At 50.3% G+C, this 23,018-nt stretch overlaps 1 protein-coding gene across 2 annotated transcripts in view; it reads right to left on the reverse strand.

The window, feature by feature from the left end:
• Positions 1-23,018, reverse strand: part of EFR3B (EFR3 homolog B) — a 76,021-nt gene that overhangs the window by 14,837 nt on the left and 38,166 nt on the right. For both annotated transcript variants that reach the window (XM_077811498.1, XM_077811499.1), the window contains exons 5-9: positions 16,485-16,619; positions 14,583-14,661; positions 8,974-9,109; positions 5,525-5,683; positions 2,605-2,716 (exon numbers count right to left, since the gene is read on the reverse strand). In XM_077811498.1, the coding sequence (XP_077667624.1) occupies positions 2,605-2,716; positions 5,525-5,683; positions 8,974-9,109; positions 14,583-14,661; positions 16,485-16,619 (621 nt within the window). The remainder of the gene's footprint in view (positions 1-2,604; positions 2,717-5,524; positions 5,684-8,973; positions 9,110-14,582; positions 14,662-16,484; positions 16,620-23,018) is intronic.

Here is a 23,018-nt window from a genome sequence, read left to right on the forward strand (position 1 = left end):
GCGCTGCGCTAAATGGCTCCTGTGACTCCAGTCTGCCATCCCCGAGCCTGGAAACGCCTGGCTTTCACCCGCCGGGGGCCGCCGGCCTGACTCTGATCTCACAGCAGGGGCAGCACTGAAGTTAGCGGGCCTGATTCTGATCTTGCACTGGTGCAAATCAGGAGTGTCTCCGCTGAAGTCAAGGGAATTACACCAGCGTAAATGAGGCTGTCCATACGAATCCTGTTACACACCAAGCGCTAAGAATTTAGTCGCGATATGAATCTGGCACCACCCTCCAAAGCGCTTTGCCTAGTATCTCTCATCTTTGCTGCCATTGTCCTGGCTCCAAATAGCAGTTTCTATTTTGTCCCCCAACACCCTTAGTCTCGTGTTTCTTTTCCATAGCAAAAACTAAATAGCATTATTCTACTCACTGAGGGTAAAAGCTTTACACACAAACTAGCCACAAGCTTGAATGCTGCTCTCTGGGCTGTTGTGTTAACACAAATGGGCTGGCGCTTCATTAAATACCACACAGTTATCGGTGATGCTTTAAGATCTGACATGCCCTCTTCTGTAATGGGAACCACAATAGCTTGGCCTATCTCTCTGGAAAGCTACAGAGAGATCTATGACCTGCTTTGTCCTTCTAGCTTCCTTAAGCTCTTCTAATTCAGCCACGAGACAAGTTAGAAGCAGCAGGGCATTCGTCACGAAAAGAACAGGCAGTTCCTGCACTATCTGGACCTGACTGACATCTATCACTGACAGCCCTTCAGGGAGCTCCGTTTGTGATCAGCAGCGAGCAGCCGCTATTCTTGTCTGATCTCTGGATTTAGGTCACATCCCTGGTTTTTATTCCCTTTCCCAAATGTACTTGTACCCGGCTCTAGTCACTGGCCAAGGCTGAACTCGTGACCCGACTTATGGGGACATCGTCTTATCTCTAGCTGTCGTGGTCTGTAGCTATAACGCCTCCCCCTCTCCGTACAGGCACGCCCTCCAGGAAAGGACAGACTTCTCTAGAGCCAGAACTAGACTTCTAGCACTAGGGCTGAATTTGGCCTTCAGAACCCTTTATTTCCCCAGGAGCCAGGCCCGTAAATCAGAGCACAGAATTTACAGTAGGACGTGTACGTATATGGACGCTCCCCTTCGGCGTCAGTGACTTCAAGCGGTCGGCCACCTGCACTCCGGCCGGAGAGCGGTCTCTAATCTCCAAGCTGATGCTAGTGATCATGGTATCATTCCCCCTGGGTTGAGACAAGGGAAACTGTCTTCAGTGGCAGCTGAGTGCTCCACACCCCGGAAAGTCAGGCCATGAGCGACTTGCTCCAGGTCATTCAGTGAGTCAGTGACGGGGTGGGGAATACCAGCCAGGATTCCTGACTCAGTCTCTTGCCCGAAGCCCTAGCCCTCTGCGCACTTCCAGCCTCTAGCAGAACAGTCAAGCAAACCCACATGGCTAATTCGGATCAAGCTACTAGTCTCCTGTGGCCACGTCTGCCTGAAAGGATGGAGATGCAGCATTAAAGCATTTAATAAGCAGCAGGTTTAAAACAAACAAAAGGAAGTATTTCTTCACACAACGCACAGTCGACCTGTAGAACTCCTTGCCAGAGGATGTTGTGAAGGCCAAGACTATAACAGGGTTCAAAAAAGAACTAGGTAAGTTCATGGAGGATAGCTCCATCAATGGCTATTAGCCAAGATGGTCAGGGATGCAACCTCACGCTCTGGGTGTCCTTAGCCTCTGACTGGCAGATCCTGGGAGTAGACAGCAGGGGACAGATCACTCAATAATTGCCCTGTTCTGTTCATTCCCTCTGAAGCACCTGGCACTGGCCACTGTGGGAAGACAAGACACTGGGCTAAATGGACCCTTGGTCTGACCCAATATGGCCGCTCTTATTAAAGCTCCGCTCTCCCAAAGCTCTCTTGCCCTGGGATAAGGATTTCAGTCACATTCTGAAAAGGCAGCAAAGCGTGAGAAGGAAGAGGGAAACCCTTTGCTCATGACACACTGGATTCACGTGCCTTTCTAACTGCGCCGTAAAGAGGCTTTGACGGGGAATTTGGAGGGTGAATGCAGATGGCAAGCATGGCAGTCTCGATAGTCACAGAAATGGCCGTGCAAGCTTCCTTGCCACGGCCCTCCCAATGTACCAAGCACTGACTGAGGGGGCGGGGGTGACAGGAGGTCAGCCTCCATGGCCCACTTGCTCTTTGGTGTCTCGGTTACTGTGGTGGTGGCTCTGTGATTTGGGCACCCATCCAATAAAAGCTGAATGGAGCTCATTTTATAAAGGTCATGGATGGACACTACCTTCAACCACCGGAGGCTGGATTTGAACCAGGGACCTAGAAGTGAAAGGAGTCTTCTACTGTACAATGAATCAGAGAAGCGGCCCCAAGAGTCAAAGACCTTCCTGAAAACTGGTTCTGGATATGAACTAAAGTCTGGCCTGGTGCATGTCCAGGGGAGGCAGGGGACACTTCCCCAGGGATCCCTGCTGGAGCGAATCCAAACCCAATTCTTGATCAGCTTCCAGTGTGTCACCTGAGAGAGGTTCCCTTTCCGCAGGAGGGGCAGGGAGAGAAGAGAAGTAAATTTGTCCTCACCCAGCTTTCCCAGCGTCTAGAGCGTGGTGCAGAGAAGGCAGCGGGACCTTGCTCATTATAAAGAGCATGACCTCGGACCTCTGATAGGTGGGGAGGGTGCTGGCAAAGGAACCTGAGAAGACAGACAGCACTAAGACCATGCAAGACCGTCAAGGTCAACCTGCAGGAGGAACACACGCCCAGTTCCCATTTCCACAGCAGACGCCCGCGCACCCATCTCTGCCCTCGGCGGTCAGCGAGCATCCCACACAGAACTGAGCCCTGCACGTCCGTTTACCTACCCCACGACACGCCTGGCCAGAGAGAGCCCCCAGGCTGAACCTCAGGAAGAGCACCAAGGGGGCTTCCTCCTCGGATTGCCGCGAGCGGGATCAGCGGGGTGGCCCACCGGCATTCATGGGCGGGGTTTATTTCATGGCAGTAGCAGAGGTTGGGTAAGTCATCACCAGCACACAGCTCAGGCGATTAGCGTTTGGTCTTGACAGACGTCAAGCGGGACCCCTTAGCCCCTCAGAAAGCCAAAAGCGGGGGAAAGGCCCACCTTAATCAACACCACACGGGCAGCAGAAGTGGCCTTCAGAGCAGTATGCTCCGGCATATCCTGCTCCTCTCAGCCCCGGGCTTAGCAGCACGCAGGGTCACCAGGTCAGGGGTAAGTACGTCCCGGCGTAGGGAGGGCCAGAACCTGCCCAGCCAGGGCCGTTCCCTCTCCTCCTCCCCCTGGGACCGCACCACTGGGTTTGCTCAGAGCTGTGAGTGGAGAATCCGCCCCGGCAGGGCTTGGCTACAACCGGCCTGCCAGGGCTAAGCAGCAGGCAGGCTGGCTGCAGTGCCATTCCCAGCGGAGAGAACAAAAGTCCTAAGGAGCTTAGGCAGTGGCCTGCAGCAGCTTCCTCGCTCGGATTTCTCTGTCTCCCCTCATGTCCCTGCCCTACACTCACGCCCCTCCTCGAGGGAGGGGTAGGGTGAACAGAGCTCAGATCCACCAAGAACAAGGACTCCTCAGGCAGAAGACAGACAGCCAAGCCAAGCCGGCAATGGGCTACCCCTGCTGCTGCGCCTCTGATTCACTGCTCAGAATAGAGGCTCCTCTGACGGGCAGGCCTGGATCAGCAGCATCCTGCCTCTCCACCTGGGCACCTGGAGACAAAACGATCCTATTCCAGCAGTGTAAAGGCTGCGGCACAAACTAGAACTGCAGGGAGGCTGGTACCTCGTAGTTAGCTCATGCCCACTACCTCTTACACTGCTCCCAAATCTCACAAGGGCAAACGGAAATCTCCGCCTATAGCCAGAATCTCTTTGCAGTTCCCTGTGTTCAGCCTCGGAGATGAGGCTGTGTTTGGGCATTCTTGGGTGGATACTGCCCTCCGCTGGTATTTCTTTGTCATTGCTAGACAAGTGTTAGCCCACGAAAGCTTATGCTCAAATACATTTGTTAGTCTCTAAGGTGCCGCAAGGACTGCTCATTGTTTTTGCTGTTCCTCAATTCATCTGTACCGCCAAGCTAAGGACAACAGCTTTTCAATCATTTGTTTGCTCTGCACCTCGGTCCTGATTTTCAGCCCCTCCTGACCATGCACCCCTCCCATCAGGATGTGAGTCTGTGATGTGGACAAATGGGAACCCAGATGACAGATCCATCCAAGTCACAGCCACTTATGATCTAAACTGGATCCAAACTTCTGCCAAAGTATCGATTTCCTATAGGAAGCCAATTCACCCCTCTGGGAAATTTACAAATGAGACATAAGTGAAATAAATGGCAGGATAAAGAAGTGGGTGACAATTCCAAGAAACTCCCGGGTTTGTGTTTTCCACTGAGCTGATTGGGAAAACCGAGTTGTTTATGCAAGGTCTTGGAAAAAATTTTGAAGGACAAAGTAGTTAAGGACACTGAAGTCAATGGTAAATGGGACAAAATACAACATGGTTTTACAAAAGGTAGACCGTGCCAAAGCAACCTGATCTCCTGCTTTGAGAAAGTAACAGATTTTTTAGACAAAGGAAACGCAGTGGATCTAATTTACCTAGATTTCAGTAAGGCGTTTGATACCGTGCCACATGGGGAATTATTAGTTAAATTGGAAAAGATGGGGATCAATATAAACATTGAAAGGTGGATAAGGAATTGGTTAGCAGGGAGACTACAGCGGGTCCTACTGAAAGGTGAACTGTCAGGGTGGAGGGAGGTTACCAGTGGAGATCCTCAAGGATCAGTTTTGGGACCAATCTTATTTGATCCTTTTATTACTGACCTCGGCACAAAAAGTGGGAGCGTGCTAATAAAGTTTGCGGATGACACAAAGCTGGGAAGTATTGCCAATTTAGAGAAGGACTGGGATATCCTACAGGAGGATCTGGATGACCTTGTAAACTGGAGTAATAGTAATAGGATGAAATTTAATAGTGAGAAGTGTAAGGTCACGCATTTAGGGATAAACAATGATCGTTCCATAATCGGCTCAGATGTCACTTTCCCTGAGCCTTTTCCCAACGCCACTGCTGCACTTCCCCCTTTGTCTCTAGGGCCTGACCCCAAGCCGAGTCTGTGGGTTTCAATGCAGACTCACAAGTCAGGCTGGATGTACACTTCCCTGGTGTTCCCTCGTGTTAGAAAGAATCTTACTCAGGATGTGGGAACATCGGCCAATTAGATCCCGGCAGACCTGCCCTGTAACTAGAACTGTAGAGCTGGCTCCTCCTTGACTACCCGATTTTGCTCCTCGGCATGATATGTGATTTGGATAGTTTCCTGTTTTATGGGTCTGGTTTTCACAACCATCAGATCACCCTTGTCCAGCCCGACCGACAGCAGCAGCAAATGACTCCGCCCTTATCTGAACACATCCTTGTTAGCAGAGCAGGTCCCTCCGGCCAATGGAGGACGCGATGCCCCCACAGCGCGCGACCTGCATACCTGTGGTCTTGATAACGGCCTCTTGGAACATCCTCTCTTCATGCTCCTTGATGATCTTGGTACTGATGACAGCACAGTCATAGCTGCCTGTCAGCTCATAGTCGATGCTCAGCCGGAGCTGCCGCAGGAGGGTGTTGAACACTTCCAGCACAGTCGGTCCTGAGCAGGGCAGAGAGGGCAGGCAGAGGCATTAAGCAATACCACCACCTAGCTCTTACAGCGCTTAAAGGTCAGTATCATTACCCCCAATTTACAGATGAGGAAACTGAGGCAAAAAGAGAGGCAGGGACTTGCCCAAAGTCACCCAGCAGGCCAAGGGCCGAGCCGGAATTGAACCAAGATCTCCTGAGACCCAGGCCAGCGGTCTAGCCGCTACACCACATTGCTCCCATTCAGCCAACCCTGCTACTCCCACTGGGACATGCAGCCCCACTGTAAGCGAGAGGGGGCTGGTCACACTAGGATGCAACCTGTCAAAGAAGAGTACATCCCAGGCTTATGGTCCTTGCTCTTCAGACCCCCAACAGAGACACAGGGCCAGAGTGGACAGTGCCACAAACTCAACCCTCTCACCAGTATGAACCTCACACATTACCTCTCACATCTACACTAGCAAAGATCCCACATCCGAGGATCATTTCCGAGAGCACAGTCTGGGGTTTGCCAGCACAGATGGGACCAAACGGTGCTAGTGATTTGTTAGCAATCTGAAGTAAAGCCCTTGTTAAACCCAACTCAACTCAACGGGGAGTTTGGCCCCTGGGGTCTTTATGACTGGGACATAAGTCCCCACCCCGACACATCCCACAATTGCAACCACTGGTTCAACTCCCACAGTGGGCGGTGCTTGGCCAGACGGGACCCCGGCTGTTGCCACCTTTGACCATCCTGATCATGTCAGATGAGCCAAATGATGGAGAAAGCCAACAGCCCCAAGCAGCGCTCCCTCCATTGCCACCACGGAGACTGAGGGTAACAGCGATCTGGACAAAGCTCTGATGTAGGCAAGGCCACGAGGGAGGGAGTGGGTCAGGTTTTCAAACAGGCTGAGCCTTCACCTAACTCTGCTCCCATCAAAGGGGAGTATGACCACTGACTTTTCAGGGAACAGACCTAGGACTACACCGAGCGCTTTCGAAAGCCCTGGCCAGCACGGCTCGGCAAGGTCGTTACAATGGTCTGATGCCATCTGCACAGGGTTACAGCAGTTAGCGCCTCCCCACGTAACACCGCAGTGCTCCAGGGAACTCCCCCGGAAGCTAAAGACCATCACAAACCTCCCTCGCTTCTGCTCCGACTGCAAGGCGCATTTCTTTGACTCGCTCTCCCTAACACAAATACAGAGAAATGCGTGTGTTGAAAACCCCCAAATCCCCTACAACCCTAACAAAGCAAGCCACTCCCTGCAATCACGTCTGCCTGTGGGGAGAGGACGGGAGAACAAACAGCAAGAGAGCTGTGCAGTCATGCTGCTGAACGCATGATCGGGAGGGGGTTAGATACCACGGGGATGTGAGATCCTAGCGAGAACAGATGAAACAAACAGACTAGAACACGAGAGAGACAAGGCAGGAGAGGTGACCTCTTTTATTGGACCAATTTCTGTTGCGGAGAGACAAGCTTTTGAGCCACCCTGAGCTCTTCTACAGGTCATCGTCTCTCTAATATCCTGGGACTGACACGACTCCAGCTACGCTGCCTACAGAAGAGAACACGGCAGTTTTGCTATGGAGATGCACTCCGTCGCATAGGCTTCAAGGTGCAGAGCATGCTGGGAATCAGGACTCTGTTCCCAGCTCTGCCCTCTACCTGCTGTGTCATCCTGGGCAACTCACTTCACTGCTCCATGCCTCGGTTTCCCCTCCCATCCTTTCTGTCTCATCTATTTTGATTGCTGGCTCTTTGGGGCTGAAACCATCTCTCACTGCGTGTTGGTGAAGCGCCTAGCACAAAGAGATCCTGATGTGCTCCTATAATGCCAACACCTACCTGGTTTCTCCAAGGGTCTGTGTGTTTCTGATGCACCTCTGGCCTGAATACATGTGACCACATACTTGTAAGGAATATAAATACAAGAAAGAAAGACACAGAAAAGATGCCGGTGGGGGGGGAGGGGGCAGGAAATGTATGCAAAAACAAAGCCCAGTACAATCCTGATGTGAACCACCATCTCTAACAACCTGCCCGCTCATCTCCTTGTTCCACTGACCCGGTCTCATTAGCTGCTTTTTGCCGACCTTAGGTCACAGGGTGAGACAGTGCCAGAGCCAGAAACTGAGCCTAGGAGCTCAACTCCCAGTCCCCTGCAACAGACACTAGCCAACGCTCCCTGGCCTGATGTGCCTGAGACACTGAAGCTCAGAGATGGGAAGCCCACACCCCCAGGGAATCCAGGATTTAAGAGCGTCTGATAAATGGACAGAACTAATTCATCTGCGTTTATGTCACACTGTGCGTCAGGAGGCCAGGAGTGCAAGGGGTACCGAGCCCAGGACTCCCGGGTCTCTGCCCCCAAGTGCTAAGCAGCAGAAACCCCCCCCAGCCCGGATTCTGCGATTCTACAGCTCGAAGCAGGAGCGCTGAGCACAAGGGAATCCACAGGTGGATGTGCTGTCCAAATGCCAGCAGCTCTCCCTTAAAGCTCATAATCCCAGGCTGCGTGTGCTCAGCTCACCCCGTAGAACCACCCAATCCACCAGCGCCTAAGGCCAGCTGGGCTCAGGCAACATAAGGGGCACCTCCCTCGTCCCACTCGGCTGCTGCCAGAGGTGGGAGCAGGAGCAGGCCTCAGGTGTAAAAGCCTTGCCGGGGAGTCCGCCTCTCCAAACGCACCACCTGCCACTCTCAGATCGTTCCAGCCGGGAGTCGGAACAAACCTAAATCAAACCGTTCTCCCCCCGAAGCTCGGACACTTCCTGCTCTCTGACCTGGTGCCCATGGTGCCAGCTGCTGGCAGTGCAAAGGGAAGCAACGAGCCAGGCTGAACCATTCCCTGTTGACACAGTACTGCGGGCACCAACAATCCATCAGCCCAGTGTCTGTCTGTCTGCTTCATTTCCTTCCCAGTTGCATAGGGGTTTTATCCCCAGCTGGCATCTCAATGTACTGGGTAACTGCTGGCACTTCTGCAATGCCCCGTCCCGTCTAATGGGTCTCGAAAGGAAACTGACAAATGCTTCCAGTTGCTACAGTGCAGCAGCCTGCACTGGGCCAAGCTTTCGCCATGGCTCCTGGAGCTGCCATTTCTGGCTCCTGAGAACCCAGCTCCCACCGTGCCTCTCAGATCAGTTACTGCTGCGGGCCCCAGCCTGAAGGGAATCACTCCAGCCCGGCCGGGAGCTCCAGCCTGGAGAGGCAGATGCAGGCTCAGCCGCTGGAGGGACAGGGAAAGCCATGGGAGTGCCCTCCGGCCATGATCAGAGGCTCACTGGACTGGGTCCCTTCCTTACCCACTGATCCCGAGGCTGCGATGACAGCTGCCTCCGACAGGACCTCCACGATCCCAGCCCGCACCGTGGCTGCACTCTTGCTGTTGGCATCCAGGTGTCCCAGGAGTTGCTGGATCACCAAGTGGGAATGCTGAGGCTGGAAGGAAAGCAGAGAGTGAGCCACGCTGATATATGGCTGCTGAGCTGGGCCGACCTTAGCGGTTTGGGGGCAATTCCTGCCTCGGACACCAGCGCAAGAAAGGAAGGCCTGACAGTCAGCACCTGGCAGATGACACCCATGCGAGGGCAGAATCCAGCCTGCTTTCCCATAGCAGCACCACCTCTGCAAGGAAGGCAGCGGAGTTAACTGGAAGGCACACAGGGTGCGGGGTCACTTCTGCACAGAGCCTTTCCTGACCGCACAATGGTGGCCATTAAAAATGGATGTACGCAGCACTGAACTATTGACCTGTGTGTGTGGAATCTTCCATACCAGGCCAAATTCTGTGCCTGCCTGCGGCCTGTGTAATCCCACTGACGCCAGGGAGATGGCAGCAGGAAGGTGAGTTGGGGAGGAATTCTGTGGCCAATCCCGCAAGTGCTGAGATCAATTTAACACCTGTGAGTGATAAATGTGTCACTCCTAATGGCACCCACTACCTTGGCTCGGAGAGCTCAGCGGCTCGTTTCATGCGCACATTAGCATGGCCACAGACATGCAGGTATGACAGGTCCCCTGGAAGGACAGAATCAGGAACCTTCAGCACCAAAAGCACTGGTCTCTGCCACTCGATCTCAAGGGGACCACCCTTAACGAAGGGAAAGTAAGAGGCTGGGTCCAGCCAGTAGAAGATGCGCTCGCACAGACTGCACCAGTGTATTTATGGAAAGAGGCACAGGGAAATATACCATGGAGGGAACAACCTTCACTGACCCAGGAATACACCTGATGCCTTAACAGGTCTTTTCGAGCTACCAAATAGAAATGTACGTGCAGAATGGAAACATACTTACAAAAGTCTAGTGCATGGAACTTTAGTCTGGAGATGTTCATATAGGGGAAATGATTTACAGGGTTTACATATGTATAAAAGCCACTGTCATGATTAATCCTGTATGCGTGGGTGTTGTAACCGGGTCAGTCCCAGGATATGAAAGAGATGAAGTGGGGGAGGTCATATATCTTTTAGTGGACCAACTTCTGTTGGTGAGAGAGAAACTTTTGAGCCACACAGAGCTCTTGTTCAGGCCTGGAAGAGGCACTGAGAGCGTCACAGATAAATACAAGGTCAAATAGCTTAGCATTGGTCCCTTACAATATGTGCTTACTATTTATGCTAAACTATCCATTCGATCTTGTATTTCGCTGTGACGCTGAGTACCTCTCCCAGACCTAAAGAAGAGCTCTGTGTGGCTCGAAAGTTTGTCTCTCTCACCAACAGGAGTTGGTCCAATAAGTGATTAACCCCAGGTATTTATGAAGGGAGAATGTATTGATTGTGTATCCTTCAAACGGACCCTAGTGAGTTACTTACGCCCAGCATTTAGATTTTGTAAAAAAAATTGATTTTATAAAACCTAATCTAAATATAATGGGCATCGTGCAGTTTACAAGATAAAACATGCAATGAAAACAGGTGCCTTTCCTAATGTAAGCATTCCCCAAGGACAGCAGGGCTGAGCTGTCAGGAGAGAGCCATAAATCAAAATTAACGAGAAACAAAAGTGACACTGACATCTTTGGTACCCTATCACTGTAGTAGCAAAAGATTTATCCTGACAACATCACTGTGAGGCAGGACAGTGCTACGATCAGCATTGTAAGGATGGGAAACTGAGGAACAGGGAGGCTAAGTGACTTGTACGTGGTCCCACAGGAAGTCAGTGGCTGAGCTGGGAATTGAAACCTGGTCTCCGCAGCTAATGCCCTAACCACCAAGCTGTCCTTCCTCTCCGTTTGCCCAGCTGCGCAGAGTGGAAAAAGGATAAATAACCAATGCGACGGGTGAAAAGTAAATGGGCTAAGTGACAACAAAGAAGGGAAGCAAGAAGACAATCCAGACAGAAATATATTTTCATTGGGATTCAAACAAAGAGATCATGGAAACATTTCTAATTACCTCAGGATTTCTAGAATCCTGTTTTCTAACAAAACCTAAATCTGGGGCCTAACTCAATCCAACAACGTCACTTGAAAGGGGAGGGCTTCAGAGCAAGAAGGGGAAAAAGATAAAGCATAGAATCATAGAAATGTCAGGCTGGAAGGGACCTCAAAAAGTTGTCAAGTCCAGCCCCCTGCACTGTGGAAGAACCAAGTAAACTGGACCATCCCTGACAGGTGTTTGGCCAATCTGTTAAAAACCTCCAATGACAGGGATTCCACAACCTCCCTTGGAAGCCTGTTCCAGAGCTCAACTCCCCTGAGAGCTCAAAAGTTTTCACTTAAATATCTAACCTAAACCTTGCTGCAGATAAGGCAGTCTGAGGACATGGAGAACAATTGATAATTATCCTCCTTATAATGGCTCTTAACATATTCAAAGACTGTTATCACGTCCCCTGACAGGCTTCTTTTCTCAAAACTAAACATGGCCAGTGTTTGTAACCTTTCCTCACAGGTCCTTTGATCACAGGTCCTTTTTGTTGCTCTCCTCTGAACTCTCTCGAATTTGTCCACGTCTTTCCTAACCGGTGGCACCCAGAACTGGACACAGTGCTCCCACTCCAGCAGTTCAGCAGCACCAAGCAGAGCGAGACAGTTACCTCCCATGTCTCACATACGACGCTCCCGTCAATACACCCCAAATGATATTAGCCTTTTTCGCAACTGCATCACACTGGTGACTCATATTCAATTTGTGACCCATTATAAGCCCCAGATCCTTCTCAGCAGTACGACCCCCTAGCCAGTTATTCCCCATTTTGTAGTTGTGCTTTTGATAGTTCCCTCCTAAGTGAAGTACGCTGCACTTGTCTTTATTGAATTTCATCTCTTGGATTTCAGACCAATTCTCCAGTTTGTCAAGGTGGTTTTGAATGCTAATCCCGTCTGCAAAGGGCTGGCAACCCCTCCCAGCGTGATGGCATCTGAATACTCTCCATTCCGTTTTCCAAGCCATTAATGAAAAGACTGAATAGCCCTGGAGCCAGGAAACCCCCCGTAGGGCCGTACTGGATACATCTTCCCAGTTTCACAGCAAACCAGTGACAACTACTCCAGTCTTTCAACCAGTTGTGAATCCACCTTATAGTAACTTCATCAAACCCACATTTCCCTAGTTTACTTATGAGAATGTCACGTGGGACTGTGTCAAAAGCCTCACTGAAATCAAGGTATAGTGAAGTTTTGGAATAGCCTCCCAAGGGAAGCATTGGGGGCAAAAGATCTATCTGGCTTTAAGATTAAACTCGATAAGTTTATGGAGGAGATGGTATGATGGGATAACATGGTTTTGGTAATTAAATATTCATGGTAAATAGGCCCAATGGCCTGTGATGGGCTATTAGATGGGGTGAGATCCAAGTTACCCAGGAAAGTATTTTCTGTAGTATCTGGCTGATGAATCTTGCCCATATGCTCAGGGTTTAGCTGATCGCCATATTTGGGGTCGGGAAGGAATTTTCCTCCAGGGCAGATTGGAAGAGGCCCTGGAGGTTTTTCGCCTTCCTCTGTAGCATGGGCCACGGGTCACTTGCTGGAGGATTCTCTGCTCCTTGAAGTCTTTAAACTACGATTTGAGGACTTCAATAGCTCAGATATAGGTGTGAGGTTTTTTTTTGTAGGAGTGGTAGGTGAAATTCTGTGGCCTGCGTTGTGCAGGAGGTCAGACTAGATGATCATAATGGTCCCTTCTGACCTAAATATCTATGAATCTATGTCGAAAGCTTCCCGCCCAGTGACTAGGCCAGTGACCCTGCCAAAGAGGGAAATTAAGTGGGTTTGCCGTGATTTATTCCTGACAAAGCCATGCTGGCCATTCCTGCTAACCCTATTCTCCTCCAGAGGCTGACTGATTATTTCACAGTTTGTTTCAATATCTTTCCAGTATCCTACACATGAGGGTCAAATTCTCCCCTCACTTACCTCCAGGCAACATCTTGCTAAGCCACTGGGGCTCCACGGGAGTGACTGAGCGCAGAATTTGATCTGTATCGTTTTCTCCTGTCTGCACAGTTTGTGCTTAGCCTCGGGCGGCTCCTTTCCCTTTCTGCCGAGACAGGCGGCGTGCACTGATGTAACAGCAGCAAGCTGGAAACGGGTAGCTCCCTATGGCTCCCTTGACAAGGTTTTTCCACCATATTGCCATACCACCTAACTCAATGGGACGTTGCTTTGCACTGACAAACAGGGAAAGAATGGCTCCCCAAGGAGAGAGACAGGCTGTATTCTGGGTCCCGCACACACACACAGTCCTTTAGAGCGGCGTTTTATTGGCTCGCAAAAAAGGGTCGCTAGCCCTGGCCAAATTCCAAGGCAGGTAATTGACCTCTGCCTAGGTAACAGAGGTCCCCTGATATAGCAATTGTGGATGGGACCCCCTAGCCTAAGGCATTACTTCTTGTATCTGCAATGCCCTGGCTGTCCAAGACAGGAGATCTCGAGGCCAAATTCTGGCTAGCCCGAAGTGGGTGCACAAGGACGGGCTCCAGGAGTGGATTGCCAGGGGTTGGCCAGAATCCCATTAGGAAGCATAGTCCCTGCTAGCCACTTCACATGCAGCAGCTCCCTGAAGAGGGCAGGGCCATGGTCCTGTTGCCTGAACCGGCTAGCACAGCTGGGACTCTGCACTCCCACTCCAGCATGAGCACCCCAGGAGTTCTGGCTGCGTCAGCCTGAATTCCTCCTGGGAGCTCCAGCCTCATGATAGGCCTTCTCTGTCCTTCTCCAGAGTGCAGGGCAGGATCCTGACACCCAGCACAGCGAGGGTCTCTCATTATTTGCTGCACCGGGCTGCGAGCGTGTCTAATGAACGAGGAAAGGGAAGGACAAAGGCAGCAACAAGACGACAAGGATTCAATGCGTTCCCCAATCCTGCAGTCCCGACTCAGGCAAACTCTCACTGACTGAATGACGGGTTTAGGATCAGTCACTAGTGCCACAGGTAAATCATGGAAGTAGTATGATCTAGCGGTTAGAGCACAGGACTGGGAATCAGGAGTTCTGTATGGCCTTGAGCAAGTCACTTACCCTCCGTGCCTCAATTTCCCCATCTGTAACATGGTGGTAACAACCTCCCCATCTTTGCAAGGTACCGTGTAAGGGCAAGATATCAGTATTTATATGTTGATGTAATTTGCGAAGAACCATCTGATAGCAAATCTCTGTGTTGACACATACAGATTAATTCCAGGGAATTACCCACAGGGTCTTATATAGGGTGCAACAAATCTGTCCATCATTGCCAGAGCACTGCATGCAGTGGTTACTCAGACTTTCACAGCGACAACAGGGACAGAAGCTAGATCCTTCTCTTCAAAAAGCACAGGCCTTCACCACAGTTAGCAGCACCGGGCCACTGACACACAAGTTGTGCAGTTCAGATTCCTCCTAGTAGAGAGCAATGGGGCATGCACTCACAATTCATTACAGGACTGAAATGACACAAAACGCCATCTCTCCAGCGGCTCACCTGAATGGAGTACATGATGATCTTAAAGCAACGAATAGCAAACGTCTTTGGCTCCCAGAGCGAGTGGTTGTCTAGATGGCTTCAGGGAAAGGAAAAAAAAAAGAGAGAGAGAGAAGAGTTAGTTTAACGATTACAGAGGCTTGTAGAGTTGCTGGTACGACAAGCAAAGGCATCTTTTCCCTTTGCTCAGAGAAAACAGCAAGTAAACAGCGTGGGAGGCAGGTAACACAGAAGCAGTCAGAGCAGGGAGTGAAAGGAGGCGGAAGAGCAAAGATCGGGAAGGGGGAGCCGACGTAGAATTGCAAACTGCCAGCTAAAGCTCAAACCCTGTAAAGAGCTAATTTGTCTGCCTTTTTCTGCAATTCCCTCCCAGGACCAGGAGCTGCTCACTTTCAGGGGTTAGTCCACAACTGTGCTCACTGACTTTGCTTCTGTATGGCTGGGATGGGGACCCAGGAACTCCTAGGTCTTTATCCCAGCTCTGCCATTCAGTCCCTCTGTAACCATGGGCAAATCATTCAGCTTTTCTGTGTCTCAGTTTCCCTCCTCACCAAACTGGGGCTGATAGTAGTTACCTGCCCACTAGGGGAAGTAGTTGTTGGGAGGAGGAGATTACCAAACACGTACACAGCACTTGAAAAAGTGCAATGCCCTAGGTATTGGAACAAATTCACTGCCTCCGGGACATCAGAGCTGCCATTCTGCTCCAGGCTGCAGCCACTGACTTCAAAGCAGCAGCAGAGATGGAACTCAGCTCATCCTGATCCAGAAACACAGGTCCCACAGCCACTTGAACTAAAAGAGAATCTCCGCTGCCCATAAGCAGTCTAAAGTTTATGACACACAGCTGAGTAGATCTGATCACTAGATGATTACCTGTTCCATTCATTCCCTCTGAAGCACCTGGCATTGGCCACTGTTGGAAGACAGGATACTGGGCTAGATGGACCAGTGGTCTGACCTAGTATGGCTGTTCTGATGTTCTTATGATTCCATTACATACAAAGCGACACTAAGGGTATGTCTACCCTACAATCTTAAGTAGACCTATGTTAGGCCGATATACAGCTACTGCAGTAATTACTGCGGTGGCTGATGTCCACATGACCCTCCTTCTGTCGGTGGCGCATGTCCTCACCAGGAGCGCTTCCATCGACTGAAGAAGGGTAGTGTGGGGGGCTGAGAGCCCGGGCTCTCAGCTCCAAGCAGCTCCTCACCAGCTCCCCCCGGGCTTCTCACCTCCTCCACTCCCAGCCAGAAGCTGGGATACAGTAACCCAGGGCTTCTCACTTCCGGCGAGGAGGTCTGCGCCCAGAGTCCAGTCAGCTGCCGTACTCCCCATGGGGAGCGAGGAGCCAGGACCCCAGGGGGCAGCAGGGTTCCCAGTGGCAGCTCAAGCCAGGAGCCTGGGTGGCAGCTTGGCTTGGAGTAGAGACCTGGCAGCAACCGGGCTGGGGAGAAGGAGCCAACTTTCTCGTCAATTTCACAGCTCCAGCTGAGCCATGAAATTGACAAGCCAGCCAACAGCAGATGTAAGGAACACAGTGTTTATACAGGCACTGCCTCACCCTAACTACACCAACCTGAGCCCTATGCCTCTCCTGGAGGTGGAGTTATGATATCAGTGTAGTAGGGCACTTACATTGGTGGGAGCAACCCTGTAGTGTAGACTCTGACATAGTTAGGTCAACATAACCTGCCTTATGTCGACCTAACTCTGTAGCGTAGACCCAAGCCTCACTAATTCACAGCAATATTAGTGTTCCTTATTATCAACAATACAAAAGGGTCCCCCTCTGGGACAAAAGGGGATGAGGAAACGAGAACACAGACAGCCAGAGTGTCCAGCCCAAGAGAGATGCAGGCAGGGTGGAGGGACAATCACCTGATTGAGTGACTTACATGAGAACAGGTTTGATGGCGTTCTTAATGTTACCATAAGCCGCTCGCCCCAGTAACTCCCGCAGGCACCTTTCTGCCAGCTCAGTGGGACTCTCTTTCTCCTTTTCAGTTGCTTGCAGGGGAGATGGAGAGCGGCTGAGAGAGAGGGAAAGAGAGATTAAGCCTCATCTGTACAACCCCTCAGTACAGCAGCAATCAAGGAGACCGATTTTCACGCCCTCATTCTCCCGTGCCACAACGCAACGCTCTCGCTTTCTTTCCAACGCTGCACTCCCAGCAGTGCCACTCCTCCGCTGCGAAGGACGCCAGCATCCAGAATATAAAAACCGCCCTTTGGAACTGGAAATCTGGGCCCATAATGAGAGCCATACTGCCTCCCTACATGCCAGCTACACGAGCGGCTCGTCCCATCTCCTTGCAGTATGCCACTGCACCATGCAGAATAGAACTGCTGTGCTCTGCTCTGCTCCAGGGTGGCTGCATTTCAGTGCTCAGCGAAGGGATTCCCTGTGTGCGGTGAACCCGTTGACCAGTCTGGGCTCCTTTGACAGGAGAGATGATCTATAAACAGAAGGGATGCTGACTACTGGACTCCGCCCACGTGGACCTCTCCCACCCGCGCAGATCCTAACGTTTACCAGCGTGGCACAGCTCAGATGTACCATGGAATGGAGGCAGACAGTGGGAAATTCCTCTGTTCTGACAAATTAGGGCTCCAAGTAAAAGACGGCATTTGATTCAGGGTTTAAGAGGTGCCTAGTTTATTCTGCAATGGGCCAGTAGGGGGAGCTCCGACTCTCCCCTTCCCCACCAAAACAACCGATTTGTGCTTTATACACTCAGCCGGGAGTAACACGCTGGGGTTATTGGAATCGAAGATCCAAGCTCCTGATGAACCTAAACAGAGGCTGTCACACAAACCCCGTCCCATCTCCAGCTGGCCAGAACGCCGCGCTCTGTGCCATCAGACTCTGAACTGGCCACGCTGACTCTGAGAGGTAGGATGGCATAGCGGTTAGTGCTAGATTCAGAATTGGGACCCCGGGGTCCATTCTCTGCTCTACCGGTGACGCCCTGCGCGACGCTGGCAAGTCGTGTAGTCTCTGTGGCATGGGGACCACAGCACTGCCCTACCCCACAGGGTGCTGGGAGGGTAAATACAATGAAGATTGTGACAGGTTTCAGAGTAACAGCCATGTTAGTCTGTATTCGCAAAAAGAAAAGGAGTACTTGTGGCACCTTAGAGACTAACCAATTTATTTGAGCATGAGCTTTCGTGAGCTACAGCTCACTTCATCAGATGCATACCGTGGAAACTGCAGCAGACTTTATATATACACAGAGAATATGAAACAATACCTCCTCCCACCCCACTGTCCTGCTGGTAATAGCTTATCTAAAGTAATCTTCAGGTTAGGCCATTTCCAGCACAAATCCAGGTTTTCTCACCCTCCACCCCCCCACACAAATTCACTCTCCTGCTGGTGATAGCCCATCCAAAGTGACAACTCTTTACACAATGTGCATGATAATGAAGTTAGGCCATTTCCTGCACAAATCCAGGTTCTCTCACTCCCTCACCCCCCTCCAAAAACCCACCCCCATACACACACAAACTCACTCTCCTGCTGGTAATAGCTCATCCAAACTGACCACTCTCCAAGTTTAAATCCAAGTTAAATCAGAACATCGGGGCGGGGGGGTAGGAAAAAACAAGAGGAAATAGGCTACCTTGCATAATGACTTAGCCACTCCCAGTCTCTATTTAAGCCTAAATTAATAGTATCCAATTTGCAAATGAATTCCAATTCAGCAGTTTCTCGCTGGAGTCTGGATTTGAAGTTTTTTTGTTTTAAGATAGCGACCTTCATGTCTGTGATTGCGTGACCAGAGAGATTGAAGTGTTCTCCGACTGGTTTATGAATGTTATAATTCTTGACATCTGATTTGTGTCCATTTATTCTTTTACGTAGAGACTGTCCAGTTTGACCAATGTACATGGCAGAGGGGCATTGCTGGCACATGATGGCATAAATCACATTGGTGGATGTGCAGGTGAACCAGCCTCTGATAGCGTGGCTGATGTTATTAGGCCCTGTGATGGTGTCCCCTGAATAGATATGTGGGCACAATTGGCAACGGGCTTTGTTGCAAGGATAAGTTCCTGGGTTAGTGGTTCTGTTGTGTGGTATGTGGTTGTTGGTGAGCTTTCACCCTGACCACACCACACGATCCATCGTCTACAGCCAAGCTCTGCGATACAACCGCATTTGCTCCAACCCCTCAGACAGAGACAAACACCTACAAGATCTCTGTCAAGCTTTCTTACAACTACAATACCCACCTGCGGAAGTAAAGAAACAGATTGATAGAGCCAGAAGAGTTCCCAGAAGTTACCTACTACAGGACAGGCCTAACAAAGAAAATAACAGAACGCCACTAGCCGTCACCTTCAGCCCCCAACTAAATCCCCTCCAACGCATTATTAAGGATCTACAACCTATCCTAAAGGATGACCCAACACTCTCACAAATCTTGGGAGACAGGCCAGTCCTTGCCTACAGACAGCCCCGCAACCTGAAGCAAATACTCACCAACAACCACATACCACACAACAGAACCACTAACCCAGGAACTTATCCTTGCAACAAAGCCCGTTGCCAATTGTGCCCACATATCTATTCAGGGGACACCATCACAGGGCCTAATAACATCAGCCACGCTATCAGACGCTCGTTCACCTGCACATCCACCAATGTGATTTATGCCATCATGTGCCAGCAATGCCCCTCTGCCATGTACATTGGTCAAACTGGACAGTCTCTACGTAAAAGAATAAATGGACACAAATCAGATGTCAAGAATTATAACATTCATAAACCAGTCGGAGAACACTTCAATCTCTCTGGTCACGCAATCACAGACATGAAGGTCGCTATCTTAAAACAAAAAAACTTCAAATCCAGACTCCAGCGAGAAACTGCTGAATTGGAATTCATTTGCAAATTGGATACTATTAATTTAGGCTTAAATAGAGACTGGGAGTGGCTAAGTCATTATGCAAGGTAGCCTATTTCCTCTTGTTTTTTCCTACCCCCCCCCCCCCCAGATGTTCTGATTTAACTTGGATTTAAACTTGGAGAGTGGTCAGTTTGGATGAGCTATTACCAGCAGGAGAGTGAGTTTGTGTGGGGGGGGTGGAGGGTGAGAAAACCTGGATTTGTGCTGGAAATGGCCTAACCTGAAGATTACTTTAGATAAGCTATTACCAGCAGGACAGTGGGGTGGGAGGAGGTATTGTTTCATATTCTCTGTGTATATATAAAGTCTGCTGCAGTTTCCACGGTATGCATCTGATGAAGTGAGCTGTAGCTCACGAAAGCTCATGCTCAAATAAATTGGTTAGTCTCTAAGGTGCCACAAGTACTCCTTTTCTTTTAATGAAGATTGTGAGGTGCTCAGATATCCTTACCCAGCCATTCCTGACCTCTGGGCTAGCTCGCTGCTATTTATTATACCTTGTAGTGAACCCCCCAGCCCCGAGGCTGCTCCAGTGGGCTCAGACCCCAGCAGCCTCCACTCAAACACGAAAACCAACTGGGAGCCCCCCACCACACTCCTGCCCGGGAAACACAGCGTCAAACTCAAGGACTTGGCTGTGATGGTGGCTGGCCCTGATTGCTTGAGAAACCATCTCCTTCTAAATCACCACCCACAGCAGCTACGTGCCTAAGAATGGCCACACTGGGTCAGACCAAAGGTTCATCTAGCGAAGTATCCTGTCTTCCAACAGTGGCCAATGCCAGGTGCCTCAGAGGGAATGAACAGAACAGGTAACCATGAAGTGATCCATCCCATGTTCACCATTCTCAGCTTCTGGCAAACAGGCTAGGGATACCATCCCTGCCCTTCCTGGCTAATAGCCATTGATGGACCTATCCTCCATGAACTTATCTAATTCTTTTTTGAACCCTGTTATAGTATTGGCCTTCACAACATCCCCTGGCAAGGAGTTCCACAGGTTGACTGTACATTCTGTGAAGAAATACTTCCTTTTATTTGTTTTAAACCTGCTGCCTATTAATTTCATCTGGTGACCCCTAGGTCTTCTGTTATGAGAAAGAGCAAACACTTCCTTATTTACTTACTCAACACCAGTCATGATTTTATAGATCTCTATCATATCCCGCCTTAGTCAGCTCTTTTCCAAGCTGAAAAGTCCCAGTCTTATTAATCTCTCCTCATATGGAAACTATTCCAGCCCCCTAATCATTTTTGTTGCCCTTTTCTGAACCTTTTCCAATTCCAATACTATATATCTTATGAGTACCTCTGGAGGATGGACGGGACCATGAGGGCGAGTGGGGTCAGAGCTTCCTTAGCCATGGGCCCTTGAATGCGGACTCAGATCAGAGTGAGGAGAGACCCCAGCGCCTTGAGAACAATCTGAAAAACACACACTGATCTGCCTCGGTTTCCATACGAATCATGTTTGAAAAACATGTCGCCATGGCACCCGAGTGCCAGACGGGTGCTGCACAGACCCCCGCGTAGGCAGCCAGACAGTGCGTCAGGGACAAGGAGGCAGCAAAGCACCCAGCTCGCTGCTACCAGCCAGCCCTGTGCTTCTGACCCATGGGGCTGGAGATGGACCTTTGGTCTGCAGTGTGTATCCGTAGGAGACTGTCCACGTGCTGCACACTCAGTCACTACAAAAACTTAAGACATGCACCTGGGGAGCCAAGGCTAGAACCCCCATCCAAATACACAGGTCTCAACCACTTCAGGTAACCCCTTTCATGGGAGCACTATACTGCACACTAAGCCTGGGTCTGTGGGACCTGGTGTTTCCAAGCCTGGGCTTGAGTGTCCACACTGCACTACAATTGCTGGATCCGGGTGTCTCAGCCCTGCCAATGCATCCGTCCTGCACTGGGCTGACCATTTACCGCGGGTCTGCAGCCTGAGCTGTGTCCACACTGCACAAGGAGAGGGCTTGGATCTGTCACAGCAGGACCTGGGCTCTGACCCATCCCCCTAGCAGAGTCCTAGGGCCTGGGCCCTCAGTGCTTGCTGACCCGAGTCACACTGATTTGTGTGTGGTCAGACTTGGGCGCCAACCTGCATCAGAGCCCAGGCTTCGTGCGCACTATAGGCATACCCAGAAAGGCTCCTTTATTCTTTCTGGGAGCCAACCACTAGAGGACAGTGGTAGACACCCAAAGCCAGGAGACTGCAGTGTTTTACACACCATAAATGCCTATTTGAATATGAAACATGGGATTTTGTGCACTCCTTCGAAAATCAGACCCCCCAGAGCCAGAACCTGCCCTCGCGTCAACCGGTGCAAATCCAGGGTAACTTGCTGCCTACTCACAAGTTACTCCAGATACGTGCTGGCATCAGGATCTGGCCTTCCGCTTGGACCTTTTGCTTATGCAAACACCATGAAGGAGTTTTAAGCCCAAACATTTGATTTTTGAAGGCATCTTTCCTAACCTTCAAAATAAACCAGGCAGAATTCATGCATACTTCCCTTTCTCGCCAGTCTGTAAAAGCATCTTAAGAAAGCGGATCTATTGCCTGAGTAATTTCCCTTAAAAATCCCTGTCTGCTTGTGAAAACCAGGCAGGCTGGGGTGGACATGCCTGAGGCATATGATGGGGAAGGGAGAGAGAGAGAGGTTTTACCTAATCTCCCATCACAGCTGGCACGCTGTCTTGGCAATTACTCCTCTCTAAAATTGTAGAGAGAGCGGAGAAAAAGCTGAGACTTATCTGGCGAATGCACAGGTCTGCACTTTCACCTTGACAGCTCTGCAAAGCAAGCTGAGTCGAACAGCTGGTGGCTAATGATCTTGATTAGGATTCAGGAGATGGGTTCAATTCCTAACTCTGCCTCAAGCTTCCCCACACCCTTCACTTCATCTCTCTGTGCCTATGTTCCCCATCTGCAAAGTGGGGATAACAACACTGCCTTTGTCTTGTCTCTTTCGATTGCAAGCTGCTCAGGGAAGGGAGTGCTTCCTTTCAGGCGTCTGTACAGCAACTAACACAACAGGGCCTCTAAGCGCTATCATCATAATGAAGAACTTTCCCAGCAGGCAATTTCAGTCCCGCAGAGAGAAAACACCACAAACAAAAACTCAAGTTGCCTCATTTTAAGGAATCTTCCGAAGGCCCCAAACTCTAACGCCCATTAAATATTGTGCACTTGAGAGAATATAAACAAAACGGAGAGCTGGTAGCAGGCTACATGGCAGAGGGCAGGGAACCAGGGCTCATGGTTCTGCCACTAGCTAGCTGCAGAACTTGAGAAAGGCACTCAGCGAATCACTGATCTGGAAAATTGGTTTGTTTCCAGCAGAAACTTTTCAATTTGTTCAACCAAAAGTGATTTCCCCCCCATTTTTTGTTTTGTTTCATTTTCAAGGGTTTTTTTTTTTTTGGTTGCTTGCTTGTTTAAAAACCTTTTTGGGGTTTTTTGTCAAATCTAGCTACATTTCAAAACAAAATCATTGTTTCAAAATGAAAA

This window comes from Eretmochelys imbricata, chromosome 3, assembly GCF_965152235.1.
Source record: "Eretmochelys imbricata isolate rEreImb1 chromosome 3, rEreImb1.hap1, whole genome shotgun sequence".
In the NCBI taxonomy this organism is placed as follows: Eukaryota; Metazoa; Chordata; order Testudines; family Cheloniidae; genus Eretmochelys; species Eretmochelys imbricata.